We start from the raw sequence: 25,945 nt of genomic DNA, 5'->3' as shown, positions 1-25,945 counted from the left end.
TCATTACTATAACAGGTCAGTGAGATCTCATTACTATAACAGGTCAGTGAGGTATCATTATTATAACAGGTCAGTGAGATATCATTATTATAACAGGTCAGTGAGATATCATTATTATAACAGGTCAGTGAGATATCATTATTATAACAGGTCAGTGAGGTATCATTACTATAACAGGTCAGTGAGATCTCATTACTATAACAGGACAGTGAGGTATCATTATTATAACAGGTCAGTGAGATATCATTATTATAACAGGTCAGTGAGATATCATTATTATAACAGGTCAGTGAGGTATCATTACTATAACAGGTCAGTGAGATCTCATTATTATAACAGGTCAGTGAGATCTCATTATTATAACAGGTCAGTGAGGTATCATTACTATAACAGGTCAGTGAGATATCATTATTATAACAGGTCAGTGAGGTATCATTATTATAACAGGTCAGTGAGATCTCATTACTATAACAGGTCAGTGAGGTATCATTATTATAACAGGTCAGTGAGGTATCATTATTATAACAGGTCAGTGAGGTATCATTATTATAACAGGTCAGTGAGATATCATCATTATTATAACAGGTCAGTGAGATATCATCATTATTATAACAGGTCAGTGAGATATCATCATTATTATAACAGGTCAGTGAGGTATCATTATTATAACAGGTCAGTGAGATATCATTATTATAACAGGTCAGTGAGATATCATTATTATAACAGGTCAGTGAGGTATCATTATTATAACAGGTCAGTGAGGTATCATTACTATAACAGGTCAGTGAGATATCATTATTATAAGAGGTCAGTGAGATATCATTATTATAAGAGGTCAGTGAGATATCATTATTATAACAGGTCAGTGAGATATCATTATTATAACAGGTCAGTGAGATATCATTATTATAACAGGTCAGTGAGGTATCATTATTATAACAGGTCAGTGAGATATCATTATTATAACAGGTCAGTGAGATATCATTATTATAACAGGTCAGTGAGATATCATTATTATAACAGGTCAGTGAGATATCATTATTATAACAGGTCAGTGAGATATCATTATTATAACAGGTCAGTGAGGTATCATTATTATAACAGGTCAGTGAGGTATCATTATTATAACAGGTCAGTGAGATCTCATTATTATAACAGGTCAGTGAGATCTCATTACTATAACAGGTCAGTGAGGTATCATTATTATAACAGGTCAGTGAGATATCATTACTATAACAGGTCAGTGAGATATCATTATTATAACAGGTCAGTGAGGTATCATTATTATAACAGGTCAGTGAGGTATCATTATTATAACAGGTCAGTGAGGTATCATTATTATAACAGGTCAGTGAGATATCATTATTATAACAGGTCAGTGAGATATCATTATTATAACAGGTCAGTGAGGTATCATTACTATAACAGGTCAGTGAGATCTCATTACTATAACAGGTCAGTGAGGTATCATTATTATAACAGGTCAGTGAGATATCATTATTATAACAGGTCAGTGAGATATCATTATTATAACAGGTCAGTGAGATATCATTATTATAACAGGTCAGTGAGGTATCATTACTATAACAGGTCAGTGAGATCTCATTACTATAACAGGACAGTGAGGTATCATTATTATAACAGGTCAGTGAGATATCATTATTATAACAGGTCAGTGAGATATCATTATTATAACAGGTCAGTGAGGTATCATTACTATAACAGGTCAGTGAGATCTCATTATTATAACAGGTCAGTGAGATCTCATTATTATAACAGGTCAGTGAGGTATCATTACTATAACAGGTCAGTGAGATATCATTATTATAACAGGTCAGTGAGATACCATTATTATAACAGGTCAGTGAGATATCATTATTATAACAGGTCAGTGAGATATCATTATTATAACAGGTCAGTGAGGTATCAGTATTATAACAGGTCAGTGAGATCTCATTATTATAACAGGTCAGTGAGATCTCATTACTATAACAGGTCAGTGAGGTATCATTATTATAACAGGTCAGTGAGATATCATTACTATAACAGGTCAGTGAGATATCATTATTATAACAGGTCAGTGAGGTATCATTATTATAACAGGTCAGTGAGGTATCATTATTATAACAGGTCAGTGAGGTATCATTATTATAACAGGTCAGTGAGATATCATTATTATAACAGGTCAGTGAGATATCATTATTATAACAGGTCAGTGAGGTATCATTACTATAACAGGTCAGTGAGATCTCATTACTATAACAGGTCAGTGAGGTATCATTATTATAACAGGTCAGTGAGATATCATTATTATAACAGGTCAGTGAGATATCATTATTATAACAGGTCAGTGAGATATCATTATTATAACAGGTCAGTGAGGTATCATTATTATAACAGGTCAGTGAGGTATCATTACTATAACAGGTCAGTGAGATATCATTATTATAACAGGTCAGTGAGATATCATTATTATAAGAGGTCAGTGAGATATCATTATTATAACAGGTCAGTGAGATATCATTATTATAAGAGGTCAGTGAGATATCATTATTATAACAGGTCAGTGAGATATCATTATTATAACAGGTCAGTGAGGTATCATTACTATAACAGGTCAGTGAGATATCATTATTATAACAGGTCAGTGAGATATCATTATTATAACAGGTCAGTGAGATATCATTATTATAACAGGTCAGTGAGGTATCATTATTATAACAGGTCAGTGAGATATCATTATTATAACAGGTCAGTGAGGTATCATTATTATAACAGGTCAGTGAGATCTCATTACTATAACAGGTCAGTGAGGTATCATTATTATAACAGGTCAGTGAGGTATCATTATTATAACAGGTCAGTGAGGTATCATTATTATAACAGGTCAGTGAGATATCATCATTATTATAACAGGTCAGTGAGATATCATCATTATTATAACAGGTCAGTGAGATATCATCATTATTATAACAGGTCAGTGAGGTATCATTATTATAACAGGTCAGTGAGATATCATTATTATAACAGGTCAGTGAGATATCATTATTATAACAGGTCAGTGAGGTATCATTATTATAACAGGTCAGTGAGGTATCATTACTATAACAGGTCAGTGAGATATCATTATTATAAGAGGTCAGTGAGATATCATTATTATAAGAGGTCAGTGAGATATCATTATTATAACAGGTCAGTGAGATATCATTATTATAACAGGTCAGTGAGATATCATTATTATAACAGGTCAGTGAGGTATCATTATTATAACAGGTCAGTGAGATATCATTATTATAACAGGTCAGTGAGATATCATTATTATAACAGGTCAGTGAGATATCATTATTATAACAGGTCAGTGAGATATCATTATTATAACAGGTCAGTGAGATATCATTATTATAACAGGTCAGTGAGGTATCATTATTATAACAGGTCAGTGAGGTATCATTATTATAACAGGTCAGTGAGATCTCATTATTATAACAGGTCAGTGAGATCTCATTACTATAACAGGTCAGTGAGGTATCATTATTATAACAGGTCAGTGAGATATCATTACTATAACAGGTCAGTGAGATATCATTATTATAACAGGTCAGTGAGGTATCATTATTATAACAGGTCAGTGAGGTATCATTATTATAACAGGTCAGTGAGGTATCATTATTATAACAGGTCAGTGAGATATCATTATTATAACAGGTCAGTGAGATATCATTATTATAACAGGTCAGTGAGGTATCATTACTATAACAGGTCAGTGAGATCTCATTACTATAACAGGTCAGTGAGGTATCATTATTATAACAGGTCAGTGAGATATCATTATTATAACAGGTCAGTGAGATATCATTATTATAACAGGTCAGTGAGATATCATTATTATAACAGGTCAGTGAGGTATCATTACTATAACAGGTCAGTGAGATCTCATTACTATAACAGGACAGTGAGGTATCATTATTATAACAGGTCAGTGAGATATCATTATTATAACAGGTCAGTGAGATATCATTATTATAACAGGTCAGTGAGGTATCATTACTATAACAGGTCAGTGAGATCTCATTATTATAACAGGTCAGTGAGATCTCATTATTATAACAGGTCAGTGAGGTATCATTACTATAACAGGTCAGTGAGATATCATTATTATAACAGGTCAGTGAGATACCATTATTATAACAGGTCAGTGAGATATCATTATTATAACAGGTCAGTGAGATATCATTATTATAACAGGTCAGTGAGATATCATTACTATAACAGGTCAGTGAGATATCATTACTATAACAGGTCAGTGAGATATCATTATTATAACAGGTCAGTGAGATATCATTATTATAACAGGTCAGTGAGATATCATTATTATAACAGGTCAGTGAGATATCATTATTATAACAGGTCAGTGAGATATCATTATTATAACAGGTCAGTGAGATATCATTATTATAACAGGTCAGTGAGATATCATTATTATAACAGGTCAGTGAGGTATCATTATTATAACAGGTCAGTGAGGTATCATTATTATAACAGGTCAGTGAGGTATCATTACTATAACAGGTCAGTGAGGTATCATTATTATAACAGGTCAGTGAGATATCATTACTATAACAGGTCAGTGAGGTATCATTATTATAACAGGTCAGTGAGATATCATTATTATAACAGGTCAGTGAGATATCATTATTATAACAGGTCAGTGAGATATCATTATTATAACAGGTCAGTGAGATATCATTATTATAACAGGTCAGTGAGATATCATTATTATAACAGGTCAGTGAGATATCATTATTATAACAGGTCAGTGAGGTATCATTATTATAACAGGTCAGTGAGGTATCATTACTATAACAGGTCAGTGAGATATCATTACTATAACAGGTCAGTGAGGTATCATTATTATAACAAGTCAGTGAGGTATCATTATTATAACAGGTCAGTGAGATATCATTATTATTATAACAGGTCAGTGAGGTATCATTATTATTATAACAGGTCAGTGAGGTATCATTATTATAACAGGTCAGTGAGATATCATTATTATAACAACTCAGTGAGGTATCATTACTATAACAAGTCAGTGAGATATCATTATTATAACAGGTCAGTGAGGTATCATTACTATAACAGGTCAGTGAGGTATCATTATTATAACAGGTCAGTGAGGTATCATTATTATAACAGGTCAGTGAGGTATCATTATTATAACAGGTCAGTGAGATATCATCATTATTATAACAGGTCAGTGAGGTATCATTATTATAACAGGTCAGTGAGGTATCATTATTATTATAACAGGTCAGTGAGGTATCATTATTATAACAGGTCAGTGAGGTATCATTATTATAACAGGTCAGTGAGGTATCATTATTATAACAGGTCAGTGAGATATCATCATTATTATAACAGGTCAGTGAGATATCATCATTATTATAACAGGTCAGTGAGGTATCATTATTATAACAGGTCAGTGAGATATCATTATTATAACAGGTCAGTGAGGTATCATTATTATAACAGGTCAGTGAGATATCATTATTATAACAGGTCAGTGAGGTATCATTATTATAACAAGTCAGTGAGATATCATTATTATAACAGGTCAGTGAGATATCATTATTATAACAAGTCAGTGAGATATCATTACTATAACAGGTCAGTGAGATATCATTATTATAACAAGTCAGTGAGATATCATTATTATAACAGGTCAGTGAGATATCATTATTATAACAAGTCAGTGAGATATCATTATTATAACAAGTCAGTGAGGTATCATTATTATAACAGGTCAGTGAGATATCATTATTATAACAAGTCAGTGAGATATCATTATTATAACAAGTCAGTGAGATATCATTATTATAACAAGTCAGTGAGATATCATTATTATAACAAGTCAGTGAGATATCATTATTATAACAGGTCAGTGAGATATCATTATTATAACAAGTCAGTGAGATATCATTATTATAACAAGTCAGTGAGGTATCATTACTATAACAGGTCAGTGAGATATCATTATTATAACAAGTCAGTGAGATATCATTATTATAACAAGTCAGTGAGGTATCATTATTATAACAGGTCAGTGAGATATCATTATTATAACAAGTCAGTGAGATATCATTATTATAACAGGTCAGTGAGATATCATTATTATAACAAGTCAGTGAGATATCATTATTATAACAAGTCAGTGAGATATCATTATTATAACAAGTCAGTGAGATATCATTATTATAACAAGTCAGTGAGATATCATTATTATAACAGGTCAGTGAGATATCATTATTATAACAAGTCAGTGAGATATCATTATTATAACAGGTCAGTGAGATATCATTATTATAACAGGTCAGTGAGATATCATTATTATAACAAGTCAGTGAGATATCATTATTATAACAAGTCAGTGAGGTATCATTATTATAACAGGTCAGTGAGATATCATTATTATAACAAGTCAGTGAGATATCATTATTATAACAGGTCAGTGAGATATCATTATGATAATACGTTTCCTGCAATTCTACTCATTGTGCCATGGGGCGGAGAGAAATGTTTGCAGTTTTGAAAGTGATTTCACATCAGATATACACCCATACCTTTAGTCTCCTTGATGACGATGGCATTGAGGAGGCCCTTGCCCCGGACGATGGGGACGATCTCTTTAGGAAGCTTTGACAGTTCTGACCTCAGCAGCTGGCCCATGTTCTCAGCGTTCTCCGCCAGCTTCTCTTCCTCCAGAACCTGTCAGGGAGGACAACATACTGTTAGGTCTGTTACTACCTCAATCAGCCTGACTAACCGGTGTCTGTATGTAGCCTCTCTACTGTATATAGCCCCTCTACTGTATATAGCCTCGCTACTCTATATAGCCTCGCTACTCTATATAGCCTCTCTACTGTATATAGCCCCTCTACTGTATATAGCCTCGCTACTCTATATAGCCTCGCTACTCTATATAGCCTCTCTACTCTATATAGCCTCTCTACTCTATGTAGCCTCTCTACTCTATATAGCCCCTCTACTCTATATAGCCCCTCTACTGTATATAGCCCCTCTACTGTATATAGCCTCTCTACTGTTTATAGCCTCGCTACTGTATATAGCCTCTCTACTCTATATAGCCTCTCTACTCTATATAGCCTCTCTACTCTATGTATATAGCCTCTCTACTCTATGTATATAGCCTCTCTACTCTATGTATATAGCCTCTCTACTCTATGTATATAGCCTCTCTACTCTATGTATATAGCCTCTCTACTCTATGGATATAGCCTCTCTACTCTATGTATATAGCCTCTCTACTCTATGTATATAGCCTCTCTACTCTATGTATATAGCCTCGCTACTGTATATAGCCTCGCTACTGTATATAGCCTCGCTACTGTATATAGCCTCTCTACTGTATATAGCCTCTCTACTGTATATAGCCTCTCTACTGTATATAGCCTCTCTACTGTATATAGCCTCTCTACTGTATATAGCCTCTCTACTGTATATAGCCTCTCTACTGTATATAGCCTCACTACTCTATATAGCCTCACTACTCTATATAGCCTCACTACTCTATATAGCCTCACTACTCTATATAGCCTCACTACTCTATATAGCCTCACTACTCTATATAGCCTCACTACTCTATATAGCCTCACTACTCTATATAGCCTCACTACTCTATATAGCCTCACTACTCTATATAGCCTCACTACTCTATATAGCCTCACTACTCTATATAGCCTCACTACTCTATATAGCCTCACTACTCTATATAGCCTCACTACTCTATATAGCCTCTCTACTCTATATAGCCTCACTACTCTATATAGCCTCTCTACTCTATATAGCCTCACTACTCTATATAGCCTCTCTACTCTATATAGCCTCTCTACTCTATATAGCCTCTCTACTCTATATAGCCTCTCTACTCTATATAGCCTCTCTACTCTATATAGCCTCTCTACTCTATATAGCCTCTCTACTCTATATAGCCTCTCTACTCTATATAGCCTCTCTACTCTATATAGCCTCTCTACTCTATATAGCCTCTCTACTCTATATAGCCTCTCTACTCTATATAGCCCTCCTTCCATCAGCAAGGGCATTGCCCGTGCATTGAAGATGAAACGTGGCTGGGTCTTTCAGCATGACAATGATCCCAAACACACCGCCCGGGCAACGAAGGAGTGGTTTCGTAAGAAGCATTTCAAGGTCCTGGAGTGGCCTAGCCAGTCTCCAGATCTCAACCCCATAGAAAATCTTTGGAGCGAGTTGAAAGTACGTGTTGCCCAGCAACAGCCCCAAAACATCACTGCTCTAGAGGAGATCTGAATGGAGGAATGGGCCAAAATACCAGCAACAGTGTGTGAAAACCTTGTGAAGACTTACAGAAAACGTTTGACCTCTGTCATTGCCTACAAAGGGTATATAACAAAGTATTGAGATAAACTTTTGTTATTGACCAAATACTTATTTTCCACCATAATTTGCAAATAAATTCATAAAAAATCCTACAATGTGATTTTCTGGATTTCTTTTCTTTTCATTTTGTCTGTCATAGTTGAAGTGTACCTATGATGAAAATTACAGGCCTCTCTCATCTTTTTAAGTGGGAGAACTTGCACAATTGGTGGCTGACTAAATACTTTTTTGCCCCACTGTAACTAACTAGCTAACTAGCTAGCTGAATCTGTCCATAGCCAAATAACTAACTAGCTGGCTGAATCTGTCCATAGCCAAATAACTAACTAGCTGGCTGAATCTGCCCATAGCCAAATAACTAACTAGCTAGCTGAATCTGTCCATAGCCAAATAACTAACTAGCTGAATCTGTCCGTAGCCAAATAAATAACTAACTAGCTGAATCTGTCCATAGCCAAATAACTAACTAGCTGGTTGAATCTGTCCATAGCCAAATAACTAACTAACTAGCTGAATCTGTCCATAGCCAAATAACTAGCTAGCTAGCTGAATCTGTCCATAGCCAAATAACTAACTAGCTGGTTGAATCTGTCCACAGCCAAATAACTAACTAGCTAGCTGAATCTGTCCATAGCCAAATAACTAACTAGCTGGTTGAATCTGTCCATAGCCAAATAACTAACTAGCTAGCTGAATCTGTCCATAGCCAAATAACTAACTAGCTAACTGAATCTGTCCATAGCCAAATAACTAACTAGCTGGTTGAATCTGTCCATAGCCAAATAACTAACTAGCTGAATCTGTCCGTAGCCAAATAATTAACTAGCTTGTTGAATCTGTCCATAGCCAAATAACTAACTAGCTGAATCTGTCCATAGCCAAATAACTAACTAGCTGGTTGAATCTGTCCATAGCCAAATAATTAACTAGCTGGTTGAATCTGTCCATAGCCAAATAACTAACTAGCTAGCTGAATCTGTCCATAGCCAAATAACTAACTAGCTAGCTGAATCTGTCCATAGCCAAATAACTAACTAGCTGAATCTGTCCGTAGCCAAATAACTAACTAGCTAGCTGAATCTGTCCATAGCCAAATAACTAACTAGCTGAATCTGTCCGTAGCCAAATAAATAAATAACTAGCTGAATCTGTCCGTAGCCAAATAACTAACTAGCTAGCTGAATCTGTCCATAGCCAAATAACTAACTAGCTGAATCTGTCCATAGCCAAATAACTAGCTAGCTGAATCTGTCCATAGCCAAATAACTAGCTAGCTAGCTGAATCTGTCCACAGCCAAATAACTAACTAGCTAGCTGAATCTGTCCATAGCCAAATAACTAACTAGCTAGCTGAATCTGTCCATAGCCAAATAAATAACTAACTAGCTGAATCTGTCCATAGCCAAATAAATAACTAACTAGCTGAATCTGTCCATAGCCAAATAAATAACTAACTAGCTGAATCTGTCCATAGCCAAATAACTAACTAACTAGCTGAATCTGTCCATAGCCAAATAAATAACTAACTAGCTGGTTGAATCTGTCCATAGCCAAATAACTAACTAGCTGGCTGAATCTGTCCATAGCCAAATAACTAACTAGCTGGCTGAATCTGCCCATAGCCAAATAACTAACTAGCTAGCTGAATCTGTCCATAGCCAAATAACTAGCTAGCTAGCTGAATCTGCCCATAGCCAAATAGCTAACTAGCTGGCTGAATCTGTCCATAGCCAAATAACTAACTAGCTGGTTGAATCTGTCCATGGCCAAATAACTAACTAGCTAGCTGAATCTGCCCATAGCCAAATAACTAACTAGCTAGCTGAATCTGTCCATAGCCAAATAACTAGCTAGCTAGCTGAATCTGTCCATAGCCAAATAACTAACTAGCTGGTTGAATCTGTCCACAGCCAAATAACTAACTAGCTGAATCTGCCCATAGCCAAATAGCTAACTAGCTGGTTGAATCTGTCCATAGCCAAATAACTAACTAGCTAGCTGAATCTGCCCATAGCCAAATAGCTAACTAGCTAGCTGAATCTGCCAATAGCCAAATAGCTAACTAGCTGGTTGAATCTGTCCATAGCCAAATAACTAACTAGCTAGCTGAATCTGTCCATAGCCAAATAGCTAACTAGCTGGTTGAATCTGTCCATAGCCAAATAACTAACTAGCTAGCTGAATCTGCCCATAGCCAAATAGCTAACTAGCTGGTTGAATCTGTCCATAGCCAAATAACTAACTAGCTGGTTGAATCTGTCCATGGCCAAATAACTAACTAGCTAGCTGAATCTGTCCAAAGCCAAATAACTAACTAGCTAGCTGAATCTGTCCGTAGCCAAATAACTAACTAGCTAGCTAGCTGAATCTGTCCATAGCCAAATAACTAACTAGCTGAATCTGTCCATAGCCAAATAACTAACTAGCTGAATCTGTCCGTAGCCAAATAACTAACTAGCTAGCTGAATCTGTCCATAGCCAAATAACTAACTAGCTGAATCTGTCCATAGCCAAATAACTAACTAGCTGAATCTGTCCGTAGCCAAATAACTAACTAGCTGGCTGAATCTGTCCATAGCCAAATAACTAACTAGCTGAATCTGTCCGTAGCCAAATAACTAACTAGCTAACTGAATCTGTCCATAGCCAAATAACTAACTAACTAGCTGAATCTGTCCATAGCCAAATAACTAACTAACTAGCTGAATCTGTCCACAACCAAATAACTAACTAGCTGGTTGAATCTGTCCACAGCCAAATAACTAACTAGCTGAATCTGTCCGTAGCCAAATAACTAACTAGCTAGCTGAATCTGTCCGTAGCCAAATAACTAACTAGCTAACTGCATCTGTCCATAGCCAAATAACTAACTAGCTAACTGAATCTGTCCACAGCCAAATAACTAACTAGCTGGTTGAATCTGTCCATAGCCAAATAACTAACTAGCTAACTAACTAGCTGAATCTGTCCATAGCCAAATAACTAACTAGCTGGCTGAATCTGTCCACAGCCAAATAACTAACTAGCTGGTTGAATCTGTCCATAGCCAAATAACTAACTAGCTAACTAACTAGCTGAATCTGTCCATAGCCAAATAACTAACTAGCTGGTTGAATCTGTCCATAGCCAAATAACTAACTAGCTAACTAACTAGCTGAATCTGTCCATAGCCAAATAACTAACTAGCTGAATGTGTCCATAGCCAACTAACTAACTAGCTGAATCTGTCCATAGCCAAATAACTAACTAGCTGTCTGAATCTGTCCATAGCCAAATAACTAGCTAGCTAACTAACTAGCTGAATCTGTCCATAGCCAAATAACTAACTAGCTGGTTGAATCTGTCCATAGCCAAATAACTAACTAGCTAACTAACTAGCTGAATCTGTCCATAGCCAAATAACTAACTAGCTGAATGTGTCCATAGCCAACTAACTAACTAGCTGAATCTGTCCATAGCCAAATAACTAACTAGCTGAATGTGTCCATAGCCAAATAGCTAGTTAGTTAACTCACTAAAATAAACAAAAGCTAGCTACCAGTTACCTCTAGTGCTGCCATGGCAACGCCGCAGGCCAGAGGGTTTCCTCCGTACGTAGAGCCGTGCTCTCCAGGCTTGATGGTCAGCATCACCTCATCATCACACAGCACCGCAGACACCTGGCAGGACAAGGTTTATATCAGAGACTGACATGACCCAGTCACAACAGTCCCATCATACAACAGTCCCCAGTCACAACAGTCCCCAGTCACAACAGTCCCCAGTCACAACAGTCCCCAGTCACAACAGTCCCCAGTCACAACATGCCCCAGTCACATCATGCCCCAGTCACATCATGCCCCAGTCACAACAGTCCCCAGTCACAACAGTCCCCAGTCACAACAGTCCCCAGTCACAACAGTCCCCAGTCACAACATGCCCCAGTCACATCATGCCCCAGTCACAACATGCCCCAGTCACAACAGTCCCCAGTCCCATCAGTCACAACAGTCCCATCAGTCACAACATGCCCCAGTCACAACAGTCCCATCAGTCACAACAGTCCCCAGTCACAACAGTCCCCAGTCACAACAGTCCCCAGTCACAACAGTCCCCAGTCACAACCGTCACAACATGCCCCAGTCACAACATGCTGAAAAAGCAGTGAGTAAGTCACAAAAGGAAGTGAATTAAACAATGAATATTCATGTATTAATGCGACCCCACCCCGTACTAAATTATTAGACGGCATTTTCGTTCAGTAAATAAACGAGGAGTACAACATCGTAGAGAACGTAGGTGTTACGGGATTTTTGTGTTTAATGACTAAAATATGTGCACATTTGACTTAGAATTATAACTCATAAATGTTGAGTGTAATGTGTTCCTTGTTAGAAAGAATGGAGTTATCTTCAGACAGGCTGGAATGCTGTGTTCCTTACAGGACATTCTGTCTCTACCCAGGGAGGAGAAAGACCTTGTTGCAGATAGTTTAACAGGTGGCAGACAGTAATGAGGCTGTGAACTGTATTGCCATTGTATTCTAGAGGAGGATGGACATTATAACCTATGACATCATCTTTATTATATAACCCGATGTAAATTGTACTATGATTCAGTACTCTCGAGAATAAACGCTATTGATTGATTGATTTTAAGACTGGTATCTGTCCATTTTATGCTAATAATTATCTTACAAATTCTTATTTATGGGCAGAGTGTTTTAATTGAATTGGTTAATAAACAGGAATCAAAATTCCTTTAACAGTAGTGTAACAGTGTTGTGTTACTCACAGGGTAGACTCCTCCAGACAGAGCCTTTCCCAGGATCACGATGTCAGGACGCACTTCCTCATGGTCCACAGCCAGCCGTCTGCCCGTACGGGCCAGTCCAGTCTGCACCTCATCGGCTATGAACAGCACCTAGACATTGGAACAGAGAGATATTAGTAGAGTCTATGTATGACTGGGTCTCTACACTACAGCCAGTCCAGTCTGCACCTCATCGGCTATAAACATGCACTTAAACACCATACAGTAGGAGATAATCACATTTAATTTATAAAGTCCTTTTTTAAAATCAATAGTTGCCACAAAAGTGATTCATAATAACCTGGTCTCTAGACCCAAAGCACAGAGAATCACAAGTGATTTATAATAACCTGGTCTCTAGACCCAAAGCACAGAGAATCACAAGTGATTTATAATAACCTGGTCTCTAGACCCAAAGCACAGAGAATCACAAGTGATTTATAATAACCTGGTCTCTAGACCCAAAGCACAGAGAATCACAAGTGATTTATAATAACCTGGTCTCTAGACCCAAAGCACAGAGAATCACAAGTGATTTATAATAACCTGGTCTCTAGACCCAAAGCACAGAGAATCACAAGTGATTTATAATAACCTGGTCTCTAGACCCAAAGCACAGAGAATCACAAGTGATTTATAATAACCTGGTCTCTAGACCCAAAGCACAGAGAATCACAAGTGATTTATAATAACCTGGTCTCTAGACCCAAAGCACAGAGAATCACAAGTGATTTATAATAACCTGGTCTCTAGACCCAAAGCACAGAGAATCACAAAAGTGATTTATAATAACCTGGTCTCTAGACCCAAAGCACAGAGAATCACAAGTGATTTATAATAACCTGGTCTCTAGACCCAAAGCACAGAGAATCACAAAAGTGATTTATAATAACCTGGTCTCTAGACCCAAAGCACAGAGAATCACAAAAGTGATTTATTATAACCTGGTCTCTAGACCCAAGCACAGAGAATCACAAAAGTGATTAATTATAACCTGGTCTCTAGACCCAAGCACATGGAAGCAGTTACAAGGAAAAAGCTACATCAGTATTTTATTGATTTTACAAAACAAAATAAACAGATTGAACAAATCAACCAAAAGTGGTGGGAGAAAAAGTGTCCGTTTCCAAAGACAAAAAAAGGATCAACCGTTGATTCTCACGGCTTTTACAGTACAATGTGCGTTTGTGTTTTTTAACGCCGACACGTCTCGTACTCACGTTGTTCTGAGTGCAGAGTCGTCTGACAGCGGTGAGGTATCCAGGATCAGGAACCACCACCCCAGCCTCTCCCTGGATGGGCTCCACCATGAAGGCTGCTACGTTAGGGTCCCGCAGAGCTTTCTGGAACAATCCATCAGCGATAACACATCACTAGTTAGTCAATTTAAAAATAAAGTGATCCGTGATCATATCTCATCAATGGATTTTACAGGGCTGGAGACACTCCCTTTGATGTGTCTACTGATACAATATGGAAGAAAAGCCCATTTCCCCAGATCAAGACTTCGTCTGGACTAAGCACGCTCAAACAGGACTAGGTCTGATCTGGCTCCAGGAAACTGGCCTGTAGAACAGTAACATTAAGGTCCAGTATTATAGAGGGACAGGAAACTGGCCTGTAGAGCAGTAACATTAAGGTCCAGTATTATAGAGGGACAGGAAACTGGTCTGTAGAGCAGTAACATTAAGGTCCAGTATTATAGAGGGACAGGAAACTGTAACATTAAGGTCCAGTATTATAAAGGGACAGGAAACTGTAACATTAAGGTCCAGTATTATAGAGGGACAGGAAACTGGCCTGTAGAGCAGTAACATTAAGGTCCAGTATTATAGAGGGACAGGAAACTGTAACATTAAGGTCCAGTATTATAGAGAGACAGGAAACTGGCCTGTAGAGCAGTAACATTAAGGTCCAGTATTATAGAGGGACAGGAAACTGTAACATTAAGGTCCAGTATTATAGAGAGACAGGAAACTGGCCTGTAGAGCAGTAACATTAAGGTCCAGTATTATAGAGGGACAGGAAACTGGCCTGTAGAGCAGTAACATTAAGGTCCAGTATTATAGAGGGACAGGAAACTGTAACATTAAGGTCCAGTATTATAGAGGGACAGGAAACTGGCCTGTAGAACAGTAACATTAAGGTCCAGTATTATAGAGGCTGTAGTCATGTCAGTCCGTACCTCCAGAGCAGGTAACATTAAGGCTCAGTATTATAGAGACTGTAGTCATGTCAGTCCGTACCTCCAGAGCAGGTAACATTAAGGCTCAGTATTATAGAGACTGTAGTCATGTCAGTCCGTACCTCCAGAGCAGGTAACATTAAGGCTCAGTATTATAGAGACTGTAGTCATGTCAGTCCGTACCTCCAGAGCAGGTAACATTAAGGCTCAGTATTATAGAGGCTGTAGTCATGTCAGTCCGTACCTCCAGAGCAGGTAACATTAAGGCTCAGTATTATAGAGACTGTAGTCATGTCAGCCCGTACCTCCAGAGCAGGTACCATTAAGGCTCAGTATTATAGAGGCTGTAGTCATGTCAGTCCGTACCTCCAGAGCAGGTAACATTAAGGCTCAGTATTATAGAGACTGTAGTCATGTCAGTCCGTACCTCCAGAGCAGGTAACATTAAGGCTCAGTATTATAGAGACTGTAGTCATGTCAGTCCGTACCTCCAGAGCAGGTAACATTAAGGCTCAGTATTATAGAGACTGTAGTCATGTCAGTCCGTACCTCCAGAGCAGCTAACATTAAGGCTCAGTATTATAGAGACTGTAGTCATGTCAGTCCGTACCTCCAGAGCAGGTAACATTAAGGCTCAGTATTATAGAGACTGTAGTCATGTCAGTCCGTACCTCCAGAGCAGGTAACATTAAGGCTCAGTATTATAGAGACTGTAGTCATGTCAGTCCGTACCTCCAGAGCAGGTAACATTAAGGCTCAGTATTATAGAGACTGTAGTCATGTCAGTCCGTACCTCCAGAGCAGGTAACATTAAGGCTCAGTATTATAGAGACTGTAGTCATGTCAGTCCGTACCTCCAGAGCAGGTAACATTAAGGCTCAGTATTATAGAGACTGTAGTCATGTCAGTCCGTACCTCCAGAGCAGGTAACATTAAGGCTCAGTATTATAGAGACTGTAGTCATGTCAGTCCGTACCTCCAGAGCAGGTAACATTAAGGCTCAGTATTATAGAGACTGTAGTCATGTCAGTCCGTACCTCCAGAGCAGGTAACATTAAGGCTCAGTATTATAGAGGCTGTAGTCATGTCAGTCCGTACCTCCAGAGCAGGTAACATTAAGGCTCAGTATTATAGAGACTGTAGTCATGTCAGTCCGTACCTCCAGAGCAGGTAACATTAAGGCTCAGTATTATAGAGACTGTAGTCATGTCAGTCCGTACCTCCAGAGCAGGTAACATTAAGGCTCAGTATTATAGAGACTGTAGTCATGTCAGCCCGTACCTCCAGAGCAGGTAACATTAAGGCTCAGTATTATAGAGACTGTAGTCATGTCAGTCCGTACCTCCAGAGCAGGTAACATTAAGGCTCAGTATTATAGAGGCTGTAGTCATGTCAGTCCGTACCTCCAGAGCAGGTAACATTAAGGCTCAGTATTATAGAGACTGTAGTCATGTCAGTCCGTACCTCCAGAGCAGGTAACATTAAGGCTCAGTATTATAGAGACTGTAGTCATGTCAGTCCGTACCTCCAGAGCAGGTAACATTAAGGCTCAGTATTATAGAGGCTGTAGTCATGTCAGTCCGTACCTCCAGAGCAGGTAACATTAAGGCTCAGTATTATAGAGACTGTAGTCATGTCAGTCCGTACCTCCAGAGCAGGTAACATTAAGGCTCAGTATTATAGAGACTGTAGTCATGTCAGTCCGTACCTCCAGAGCAGGTACCATTAAGGCTCAGTATTATAGAGACTGTAGTCATGTCAGTCCGTACCTCCAGAGCAGGTAACATTAAGGCTCAGTATTATAGAGACTGTAGTCATGTCAGCCCGTACCTCCAGAGCAGGTACCATTAAGGCTCAGTATTATAGAGACTGTAGTCATGTCAGTCCGTACCTCCAGAGCAGGTAACATTAAGGCTCAGTATTATAGAGACTGTAGTCATGTCAGCCCGTACCTCCAGAGCAGGTAACATTAAGGCTCAGTATTATAGAGGCTGTAGTCATGTCAGTCCGTACCTCCAGAGCAGGTACAATTAAGGCTCAGTATTATAGAGACTGTAGTCATGTCAGCCCGTACCTCCAGAGCAGGTAACATTAAGGCTCAGTATTATAGAGACTGTAGTCATGTCAGTCCGTACCTCCAGAGCAGGTAACATTAAGGCTCAGTATTATAGAGACTGTAGTCATGTCAGTCCGTACCTCCAGAGCAGGTAACATTAAGGTCCAGTATTATAGAGGCTGTAGTCATGTCAGTCCGTACCTCCAGAGCAGGTAACATTAAGGCTCAGTATTATAGAGACTGTAGTCATGTCAGCCCGTACCTCCAGAGCAGGTAACATTAAGGCTCAGTATTATAGAGACTGTAGTCATGTCAGCCCGTACCTCCAGAGCAGGTAACATTAAGGCTCAGTATTATAGAGACTGTAGTCATGTCAGTCCGTACCTCCAGAGCAGGTAACATTAAGGCTCAGTATTATAGAGACTGTAGTCATGTCAGTCCGTACCTCCAGAGCAGGTAACATTAAGGCTCAGTATTATAGAGACTGTAGTCATGTCAGTCCGTACCTCCAGAGCAGGTAACATTAAGGCTCAGTATTATAGAGACTGTAGTCATGTCAGTCCGTACCTCCAGAGCAGGTAACATTAAGGCTCAGTATTATAGAGACTGTAGTCATGTCAGTCCGTACCTCCAGAGCAGGTAACATTAAGGCTCAGTATTATAGAGACTGTAGTCATGTCAGTCCGTACCTCCAGAGCAGCTAACATTAAGGCTCAGTATTATAGAGACTGTAGTCATGTCAGTCCGTACCTCCAGAGCAGGTAACATTAAGGCTCAGTATTATAGAGACTGTAGTCATGTCAGTCCGTACCTCCAGAGCAGGTAACATTAAGGCTCAGTATTATAGAGACTGTAGTCATGTCAGTCCGTACCTCCAGAGCAGGTAACATTAAGGCTCAGTATTATAGAGACTGTAGTCATGTCAGTCCGTACCTCCAGAGCAGGTAACATTAAGGCTCAGTATTATAGAGACTGTAGTCATGTCAGTCCGTACCTCCAGAGCAGCTAACATTAAGGCTCAGTATTATAGAGACTGTAGTCATGTCAGTCCGTACCTCCAGAGCAGGTAACATTAAGGCTCAGTATTATAGAGACTGTAGTCATGTCAGTCCGTACCTCCAGAGCAGGTAACATTAAGGCTCAGTATTATAGAGACTGTAGTCATGTCAGTCCGTACCTCCAGAGCAGGTAACATTAAGGCTCAGTATTATAGAGGCTGTAGTCATGTCAGTCCGTACCTCCAGAGCAGGTAACATTAAGGCTCAGTATTATAGAGGCTGTAGTCATGTCAGTCCGTACCTCCAGAGCAGGTAACATTAAGGCTCAGTATTATAGAGGCTGTAGTCATGTCAGTCCGTACCTCCAGAGCAGGTAACATTAAGGCTCAGTATTATAGAGGCTGTAGTCATGTCAGTCCGTACCTCCAGAGCAGGTAACATTAAGGCTCAGTATTATAGAGACTGTAGTCATGTCAGTCCGTACCTCCAGAGCAGGTAACATTAAGGCTCAGTATTATAGAGACTGTAGTCATGTCAGCCCGTACCTCCAGAGCAGGTAACATTAAGGCTCAGTATTATAGAGACTGTAGTCATGTCAGTCCGTACCTCCAGAGCAGCTAACATTAAGGCTCAGTATTATAGAGACTGTAGTCATGTCAGTCCGTACCTCCAGAGCAGGTAACATTAAGGCTCAGTATTATAGAGACTGTAGTCATGTCAGTCCGTACCTCCAGAGCAGGTAACATTAAGGCTCAGTATTATAGAGACTGTAGTCATGTCAGTCCGTACCTCCAGAGCAGGTAACATTAAGGTCCAGTATTATAGAGGCTGTAGTCATGTCAGTCCGTACCTCCAGAGCAGGTAACATTAAGGCTCAGTATTATAGAGACTGTAGTCATGTCAGTCCGTACCTCCAGAGCAGGTAACATTAAGGTCCAGTATTATAGAGACTGTAGTCATGTCAGTCCGTACCTCCAGAGCAGGTAACATTAAGGCTCAGTATTATAGAGACTGTAGTCATGTCAGTCCGTACCTCCAGAGCAGGTAACATTAAGGCTCAGTATTATAGAGACTGTAGTCATGTCAGTCCGTACCTCCAGAGCAGGTAACATTAAGGCTCAGTATTATAGAGACTGTAGTCATGTCAGTCCGTACCTCCAGAGCAGGTAACATTAAGGCTCAGTATTATAGAGGCTGTAGTCATGTCAGTCCGTACCTCCAGAGCAGGTAACATTAAGGCTCAGTATTATAGAGACTGTAGTCATGTCAGTCCGTACCTCCAGAGCAGGTAACATTAAGGCTCAGTATTATAGAGGCTGTAGTCATGTCAGTCCGTACCTCCAGAGCAGGTAACATTAAGGCTCAGTATTATAGAGACTGTAGTCATGTCAGTCCGTACCTCCAGAGCAGGTAACATTAAGGCTCAGTATTATAGAGACTGTAGTCATGTCAGTCCGTACCTCCAGAGCAGGTAACATTAAGGCTCAGTATTATAGAAACTGTAGTCATGTCAGTCCGTACCTCCAGAGCAGGTAACATTAAGGCTCAGTATTATAGAGACTGTAGTCATGTCAGTCCGTACCTCCAGAGCAGGTAACATTAAGGCTCAGTATTATAGAGGCTGTAGTCATGTCAGTCCGTACCTCCAGAGCAGGTAACATTAAGGCTCAGTATTATAGAGACTGTAGTCATGTCAGTCCGTACCTCCAGAGCAGGTAACATTAAGGTCCAGTATTATAGAGGCTGTAGTCATGTCAGTCCGTACCTCCAGAGCAGCTAACATTAAGGCTCAGTATTATAGAGACTGTAGTCATGTCAGTCCGTACCTCCAGAGCAGGTAACATTAAGGCTCAGTATTATAGAGACTGTAGTCATGTCAGTCCGTACCTCCAGAGCAGGTAACATTAAGGCTCAGTATTATAGACTGTAGTCATGTCAGTCCGTACCTCCAGAGCAGGTAACATTAAGGCTCAGTATTATAGAGACTGTAGTCATGTCAGTCCGTACCTCCAGAGCAGGTAACATTAAGGCTCAGTATTATAGACTGTAGTCATGTCAGTCCGTACCTCCAGAGCAGTGATGTCGTTGTAAGGGATGAGCCCAAAGCCGGGCATGAAGGGACCGAAGCCCTCGTAACTGCTAGGATCTGTAGAGCTAGAGATGGCTGCCATGGTTCGCCCCCAGAAGTTACCGTCTACAAGAAGAGAGGTCAGCCACATGACAATAGTATCCTTCTTCTATGGTGTTCATCACACAAGTCAGAGTTCCAATGCATTCTGCCACGTGAGGGAACTAAATGAACTAGAATACGATTTACAGGAATATGGAATTCAATAACATTGTAACAGAATATAGCTGCAAGCAGCCATGACGGGGTTCAAGCTCTATGGCACCACCGTAACAATGATTATACTGCACTATATAAAAGGTGTATTTCAGGAATGCACAGGCAAGACAGACAGGGACCAAACACCCCTGTATCTCAGGACATGATGGGAAACCCCCAAAAAAAGGTGCTGTATAATCGACTTACTTGCAAAGATGATTTTCGCCTGATTCTTGGGAACGCCTTTTACGGTGTAGCCCCACTTCCTGGCCAGCTTACAGGCCGTCTCTCCGCCCTCCACACCTGGTCCGCAAAACGGAAACATTAGTTAAACGTCACTATACTTAGAATTGACATGTTGTGGGGCCGCGGACGTCCACAGATAGACAGACATGGTCAGACATGGTCAGACAGCTTAGTGAACAGTCTTCTCCATCCTCCACACCTTGTCAAGGGGAGAGATGTTGTTCCCAGGATGCACTGGAAATCATGTTGTGTCACGGAACTGGTCCTGAACACCAGACGGTCACATATCAGGCCTCCTAACCTGTGTTCACGGGCAGTACATATCAGGCCTCCTAACCTGTGTTCACGGGCAGTACATATCAGGCATCCTAACCTGTGTTCACGGGCAGTACATATCAGGACTCCTAACCTGTCTTCACGGACAGTACATATCAGGCCTCCTAACCTGTGTTCATGGGAAGTACATATCAGACCTCCTAACCTGTGTTCATGGACAGTACATATCAGGCATCCTAACCTGTCTTCACGGACAGTACATATCAGGCCTCCTAAGCTGTATTCAGGGGCAGTACATATCAGGACTCCTAACCTGTGTTCACGGGCAGTACATATCAGGCATCCTAACCTGTCTTCACGGACAGTACATATCAGGCCTCCTAAAATGTATTCAGGGGCAGTACATATCAGGCCTCCTAACCTGTGTTCACGGGCAGTACATATCAGGCATCCTAACCTGTCTTCACGGACAGTACATATCAGGCCTCCTAACCTGTGTTCACGGACAGTACATATCAGGCCTCCTAACCTGTGTTCATGGGAAGTACATATCAGGCCTCCTAACCAGTGTTCACGGGCAGTACATATCAGACCTCCTAACCTGTGTTCATGGAGAGTACATATCAGGCCTCCTAACCTGTGTTCAAAGGCAGTACATATCAGGCCTCCTAACCTGTGTTCATGGGAAGTACATATCAGGCCTCCTAACCTGTGTTCACGGGCAGGTCAAATCAGGCCTCCTAACCTGTGTTCACGGGCAGGTCAAATCAGGCCTCCTAACCTGTGTTCATGGGCAGTACATATCAGGCCTCCTAACTTGTGTTCACGGGCAGTACATATCAGGCCTCCTAACCTGTGTTCACGGGCAGTACATATCAGGCCTCCTAACCTGTGTTCACAGGCAGTACATATCAGGCCTCCTAACCTGTGTTCACGGGCAGTACATATCAGGCCTCCTAACCTGTGTTCATGGAGAGTACATATCAGGCCTCCTAACCTGTGTTCAAAGGCAGTACATATCAGGCCTCCTAACCTGTGTTCACGGGCAGTACATATCAGGCCTCCTAACCGGTGTTCACGGGCAGTACATATCAGGCCTCCTAACCTGTGTTCATGGACAGTACATATCAGGCCTCCTAACCTGTGTCCACGGGCAGTACATATCAGGCCTCCTAACCTGTGTTCATGGGCAGTACATATCAGGCCTCCTAACCTGTGTTCACAGACAGTACATATCAGGCCTCCTAACCTGTGTTCACGGGCAGTACATATCAGGCCTCCTAACCTGTGTTCATGGACAGTACATATCAGGCCTCCTAACCTGTGTTCATGGGCAGTACTTTGTCGTATCCAAACAGGGTGGTGATGTACTCCTCGTAGGCCCCCAGGATGTCGTTGTAGAAGGCCCTGGAGGTCAGGGTGAGCTTGGAGGCCTGGGCGTTCAGAGCAGCGATGATCTTGGGATGGCAGTGGCCCTGGTTCACTGCGCTGTAGGCGCTCAGGAAGTCGTAGTATCTGTTGCCCTCCACGTCCCACAAATACAGACCTGGGGAGAAGACGAGACAGAGCAGAGGGGGGGGGTTGGGAACAGGTACTAGAACCAAGCCTTGTCCCAAACCAGAACGGCCCATAGGGCAGGAGCCTGAGGCAGCTTGATGTACAAGAGTCTACCGTTAACGTCTCCCGACGCAGAGTCTACCGTTAACGTCTCCCGACGCAGAGTCTACCGTTAACGTCCCGACGCAGAGTCTACCTTTAACGTGCCGACGCAGAGTCTACCTTTAACGTCTCCCGACGCAGAGTCTACCTTTAACGTGCCGACGCAGTCTACCGTTAACGTGCCGACGCAGAGTCTACCTTTAACGTCCCGACGCAGAGTCTACCTTTAACGTCCCGACGCAGAGTATACCCTTAACGTCCCGACGCAGAGTCTACCCTTAACGTCCCGACGCAGAGTCTACCGTTAACGTCTCCCGACGCAGAGTCTACCTTTAACGTCCCGACGCAGAGTCTACCGTTAACGTCTCCCGACGCAGAGTCTACCGTTAACGTCTCCCGACGCAGAGTCTACCGTTAACGTCCCGACGCAGAGTCTACCTTTAACGTGCCGACGCAGAGTCTACCTTTAACGTCTCCCGACGCAGAGTCTACCTTTAACGTCTCCCGACGCAGAGTCTACCTTTAACGTCCCGACGCAGAGTCTACCCTTAACGTCCCGACGCAGAGTCTACCGTTAACGTCTCCCGACGCAGAGTCTACCGTTAACGTCTCCCGACGCAGAGTCTACCGTTAACGTCCCGACGCAGAGTCTACCGTTAACGTCTCCCGACGCAGAGTCTACCGTTAACGTCTCCCGAAGCAGAGTCTACCGTTAACGTTCCGACGCAGAGTCTACCTTTAACGTGCCGACGCAGAGTCTACCTTTAACGTCTCCCGAAGCAGAGTCTACCGTTAACGTTCCGACGCAGAGTCTACCTTTAACGTGCCGACGCAGAGTCTACCTTTAACGTCTCCCGACGCAGAGTCTACCTTTAACGTGCCGACGCAGAGTCTACCGTTAACGTGCCGACGCAGAGTCTACCTTTAACGTCCCGACGCAGAGTCTACCTTTAACGTCCCGACGCAGAGTATACCCTTAACGTCCCGACGCAGAGTCTACCCTTAACGTCCCGACGCAGAGTCTACCGTTAACGTCTCCCGACGCAGAGTCTACCGTTAACGTCTCCCGACGCAGAGTCTACCGTTAACGTCCCGACGCAGAGTCTACCTTTAACGTGCCGACGCAGAGTCTACCTTTAACGTCTCCCGACGCAGAGTCTACCTTTATGTCCCGACGCAGAGTCTACCTTTAACGTGCCGACGCAGAGTATACCCTTAACGTCCCGACGCAGAGTCTACCCTTAACGTCCCGACGCAGAGTCTACCTATAACGTCCCGACGCAGAGTCTACCTTTAACGTCTCCCGACGCAGAGTCTACCTTTAACGTCTCCCGACGCAGAGTCTACCTTTAACGTCCCGACGCAGAGTCTACCTTTAACGTCCCGACGCAGAGTCTACCTTTAACGTCCCGACGCAGAGTCTACCTTTAACGTCCCGACGCAGAGTCTACCTTTAACGTCCCGACGCAGAGTCTACCTTTAACGTCCCGACGCAGAGTCTACCTTTAACGTCCCGATGCAGAGTCTACCGTTAACGGTCCCGACGCAGAGTCTACCTTTAACACAGGATCTCTGTGGGCTCACTCACCCTTTCCTTTCTCCAGTGCCACAGGTAGTGGATGGTAGTTGTGTGCTCCATACTTCTCCTCTCTGGCATACACCTCCTCAGCGGTGAGCGGGTGGTCCATCTTCTTGGAGGCAGCGGTAGAGGCAGGACGCGTCCCAGAGTGCACAGCTCTGGTCAGGACCGGGGCAGCGCTCCTCAGGCTGTGGCTCAGTTTGGAAATCATCTTCGTAATTGGACTAATGTTTTCTACAGTCTGCACAGAGAGAGAGACAGAGACAGAGAGAGAGAGAGAGACAGAGAGAGAAAGAAACAGAGATTAATTAAGTTTGGAAATCATCTTTGTAATTGGACTAATGTCTTCTACAGTCTGCACAGAGAGAGAGACAGAGACAGAGAGAGAGAGAGAGACAGAGAGAGAAAGAAACAGATATTAATTAAGTTTGGAAATCATCTTTGTAATTGGACTAATGTCTTCTACAGTCTGCACAGAGAGAGAGGTGTGTTCATTAGGCACCAAACAGAAGAAAATGGACTGAAACAGGGAGGTCTGCTACAGTTAACACAGGGAGGGTGTAACATAGACATAAAGCCGTAGACATAAAGCCGTAGATATAAAACCGTAGACATAAAACCGTAGACATAAAACCGTAGACATAAAGCCGTAGATATAAAACCGTAGATATAAAACCGTAGATATAAAGCCGAATATATAAAACCGTAGACATAAAGCCGTAGACATAAAGCCGTAGACATAAAGCCGTAGACATAAAACCGTAGATATAAAGCCGTAGATATAAAGCCGAATATATAAAACCGTAGATATAAAACCGTAGACATAAAGCCGTAGATATAAAACCGTAGATATAAAACCGTAGACATAAAGCCGTAGACATAAAGCCGTAGATATAAAGCCGTAGATATAAAACCGTAGACATAAAGCCGTAGACATAAAGCCGTAGATATAAAACCGTAGACATAAAGCCGTAGACATAAAGCCGTAGACATAAAGCCGTAGACATAAAACCGTAGACATAAAGCCGTAGACATAAAACCGTAGATATAAAACCGTAGACATAAAGCCGTAGACATAAAGCCGTAGACATAAAACCGTAGACATAAAGCCGTAGACATAAAGCCGTAGATATAAAACCGTAGACATAAAACCGTAGATATAAAACCGAAGATATAAAACCGTAGATATAAAACCGTAGACATAAAGCCGTAGACATAAAGCCGTAGACATAAAGCCGTAGACATAAAGCCGTAGATATAAAGCCGTAGACATAAAGCCGTAGATATAAAACCGTAGATATAAAACCGTAGACATAAAGCCGTAGACATAAAACCGTAGACATAAAGCCGTAGACATAAAGCCGTAGATATAAAACCGTAGACATAAAAC

The 25,945-nt window shown here is 41.1% G+C and overlaps 1 protein-coding gene across 2 annotated transcripts in view; it reads right to left on the bottom strand.

Moving 5' to 3' along the window:
• Nucleotides 1-25,945, bottom strand: part of LOC139571638 (ornithine aminotransferase, mitochondrial-like) — a 50,212-nt gene that overhangs the window by 15,150 nt on the left and 9,117 nt on the right. Inside the window, exons 2-9 of one of the 2 annotated variants that reach the window (XM_071394693.1) lie at nt 24,565-24,796; nt 22,639-22,863; nt 21,003-21,098; nt 20,536-20,663; nt 14,451-14,573; nt 13,213-13,341; nt 11,985-12,098; nt 6,621-6,765 (exon numbers count right to left, since the gene is read on the bottom strand). In XM_071394693.1, coding sequence (XP_071250794.1) covers nt 6,621-6,765; nt 11,985-12,098; nt 13,213-13,341; nt 14,451-14,573; nt 20,536-20,663; nt 21,003-21,098; nt 22,639-22,863; nt 24,565-24,766 — 1,162 coding nt within the window. In that variant the 5' untranslated portion in view covers nt 24,767-24,796. Of the gene's footprint in view, nt 1-6,620; nt 6,766-11,984; nt 12,099-13,212; nt 13,342-14,450; nt 14,574-20,535; nt 20,664-21,002; nt 21,099-22,098; nt 22,117-22,638; nt 22,864-24,564; nt 24,797-25,945 lie in introns of those variants that run through there. The other variant, XM_071394694.1, reaches the window with a different exon arrangement.

Source organism: Salvelinus alpinus, chromosome 3 (genome assembly GCF_045679555.1).
Source record: "Salvelinus alpinus chromosome 3, SLU_Salpinus.1, whole genome shotgun sequence".
In the NCBI taxonomy this organism is placed as follows: domain Eukaryota; kingdom Metazoa; phylum Chordata; class Actinopteri; order Salmoniformes; family Salmonidae; genus Salvelinus; species Salvelinus alpinus.
This window is presented reverse-complemented; position numbering and strand designations above follow the sequence as displayed.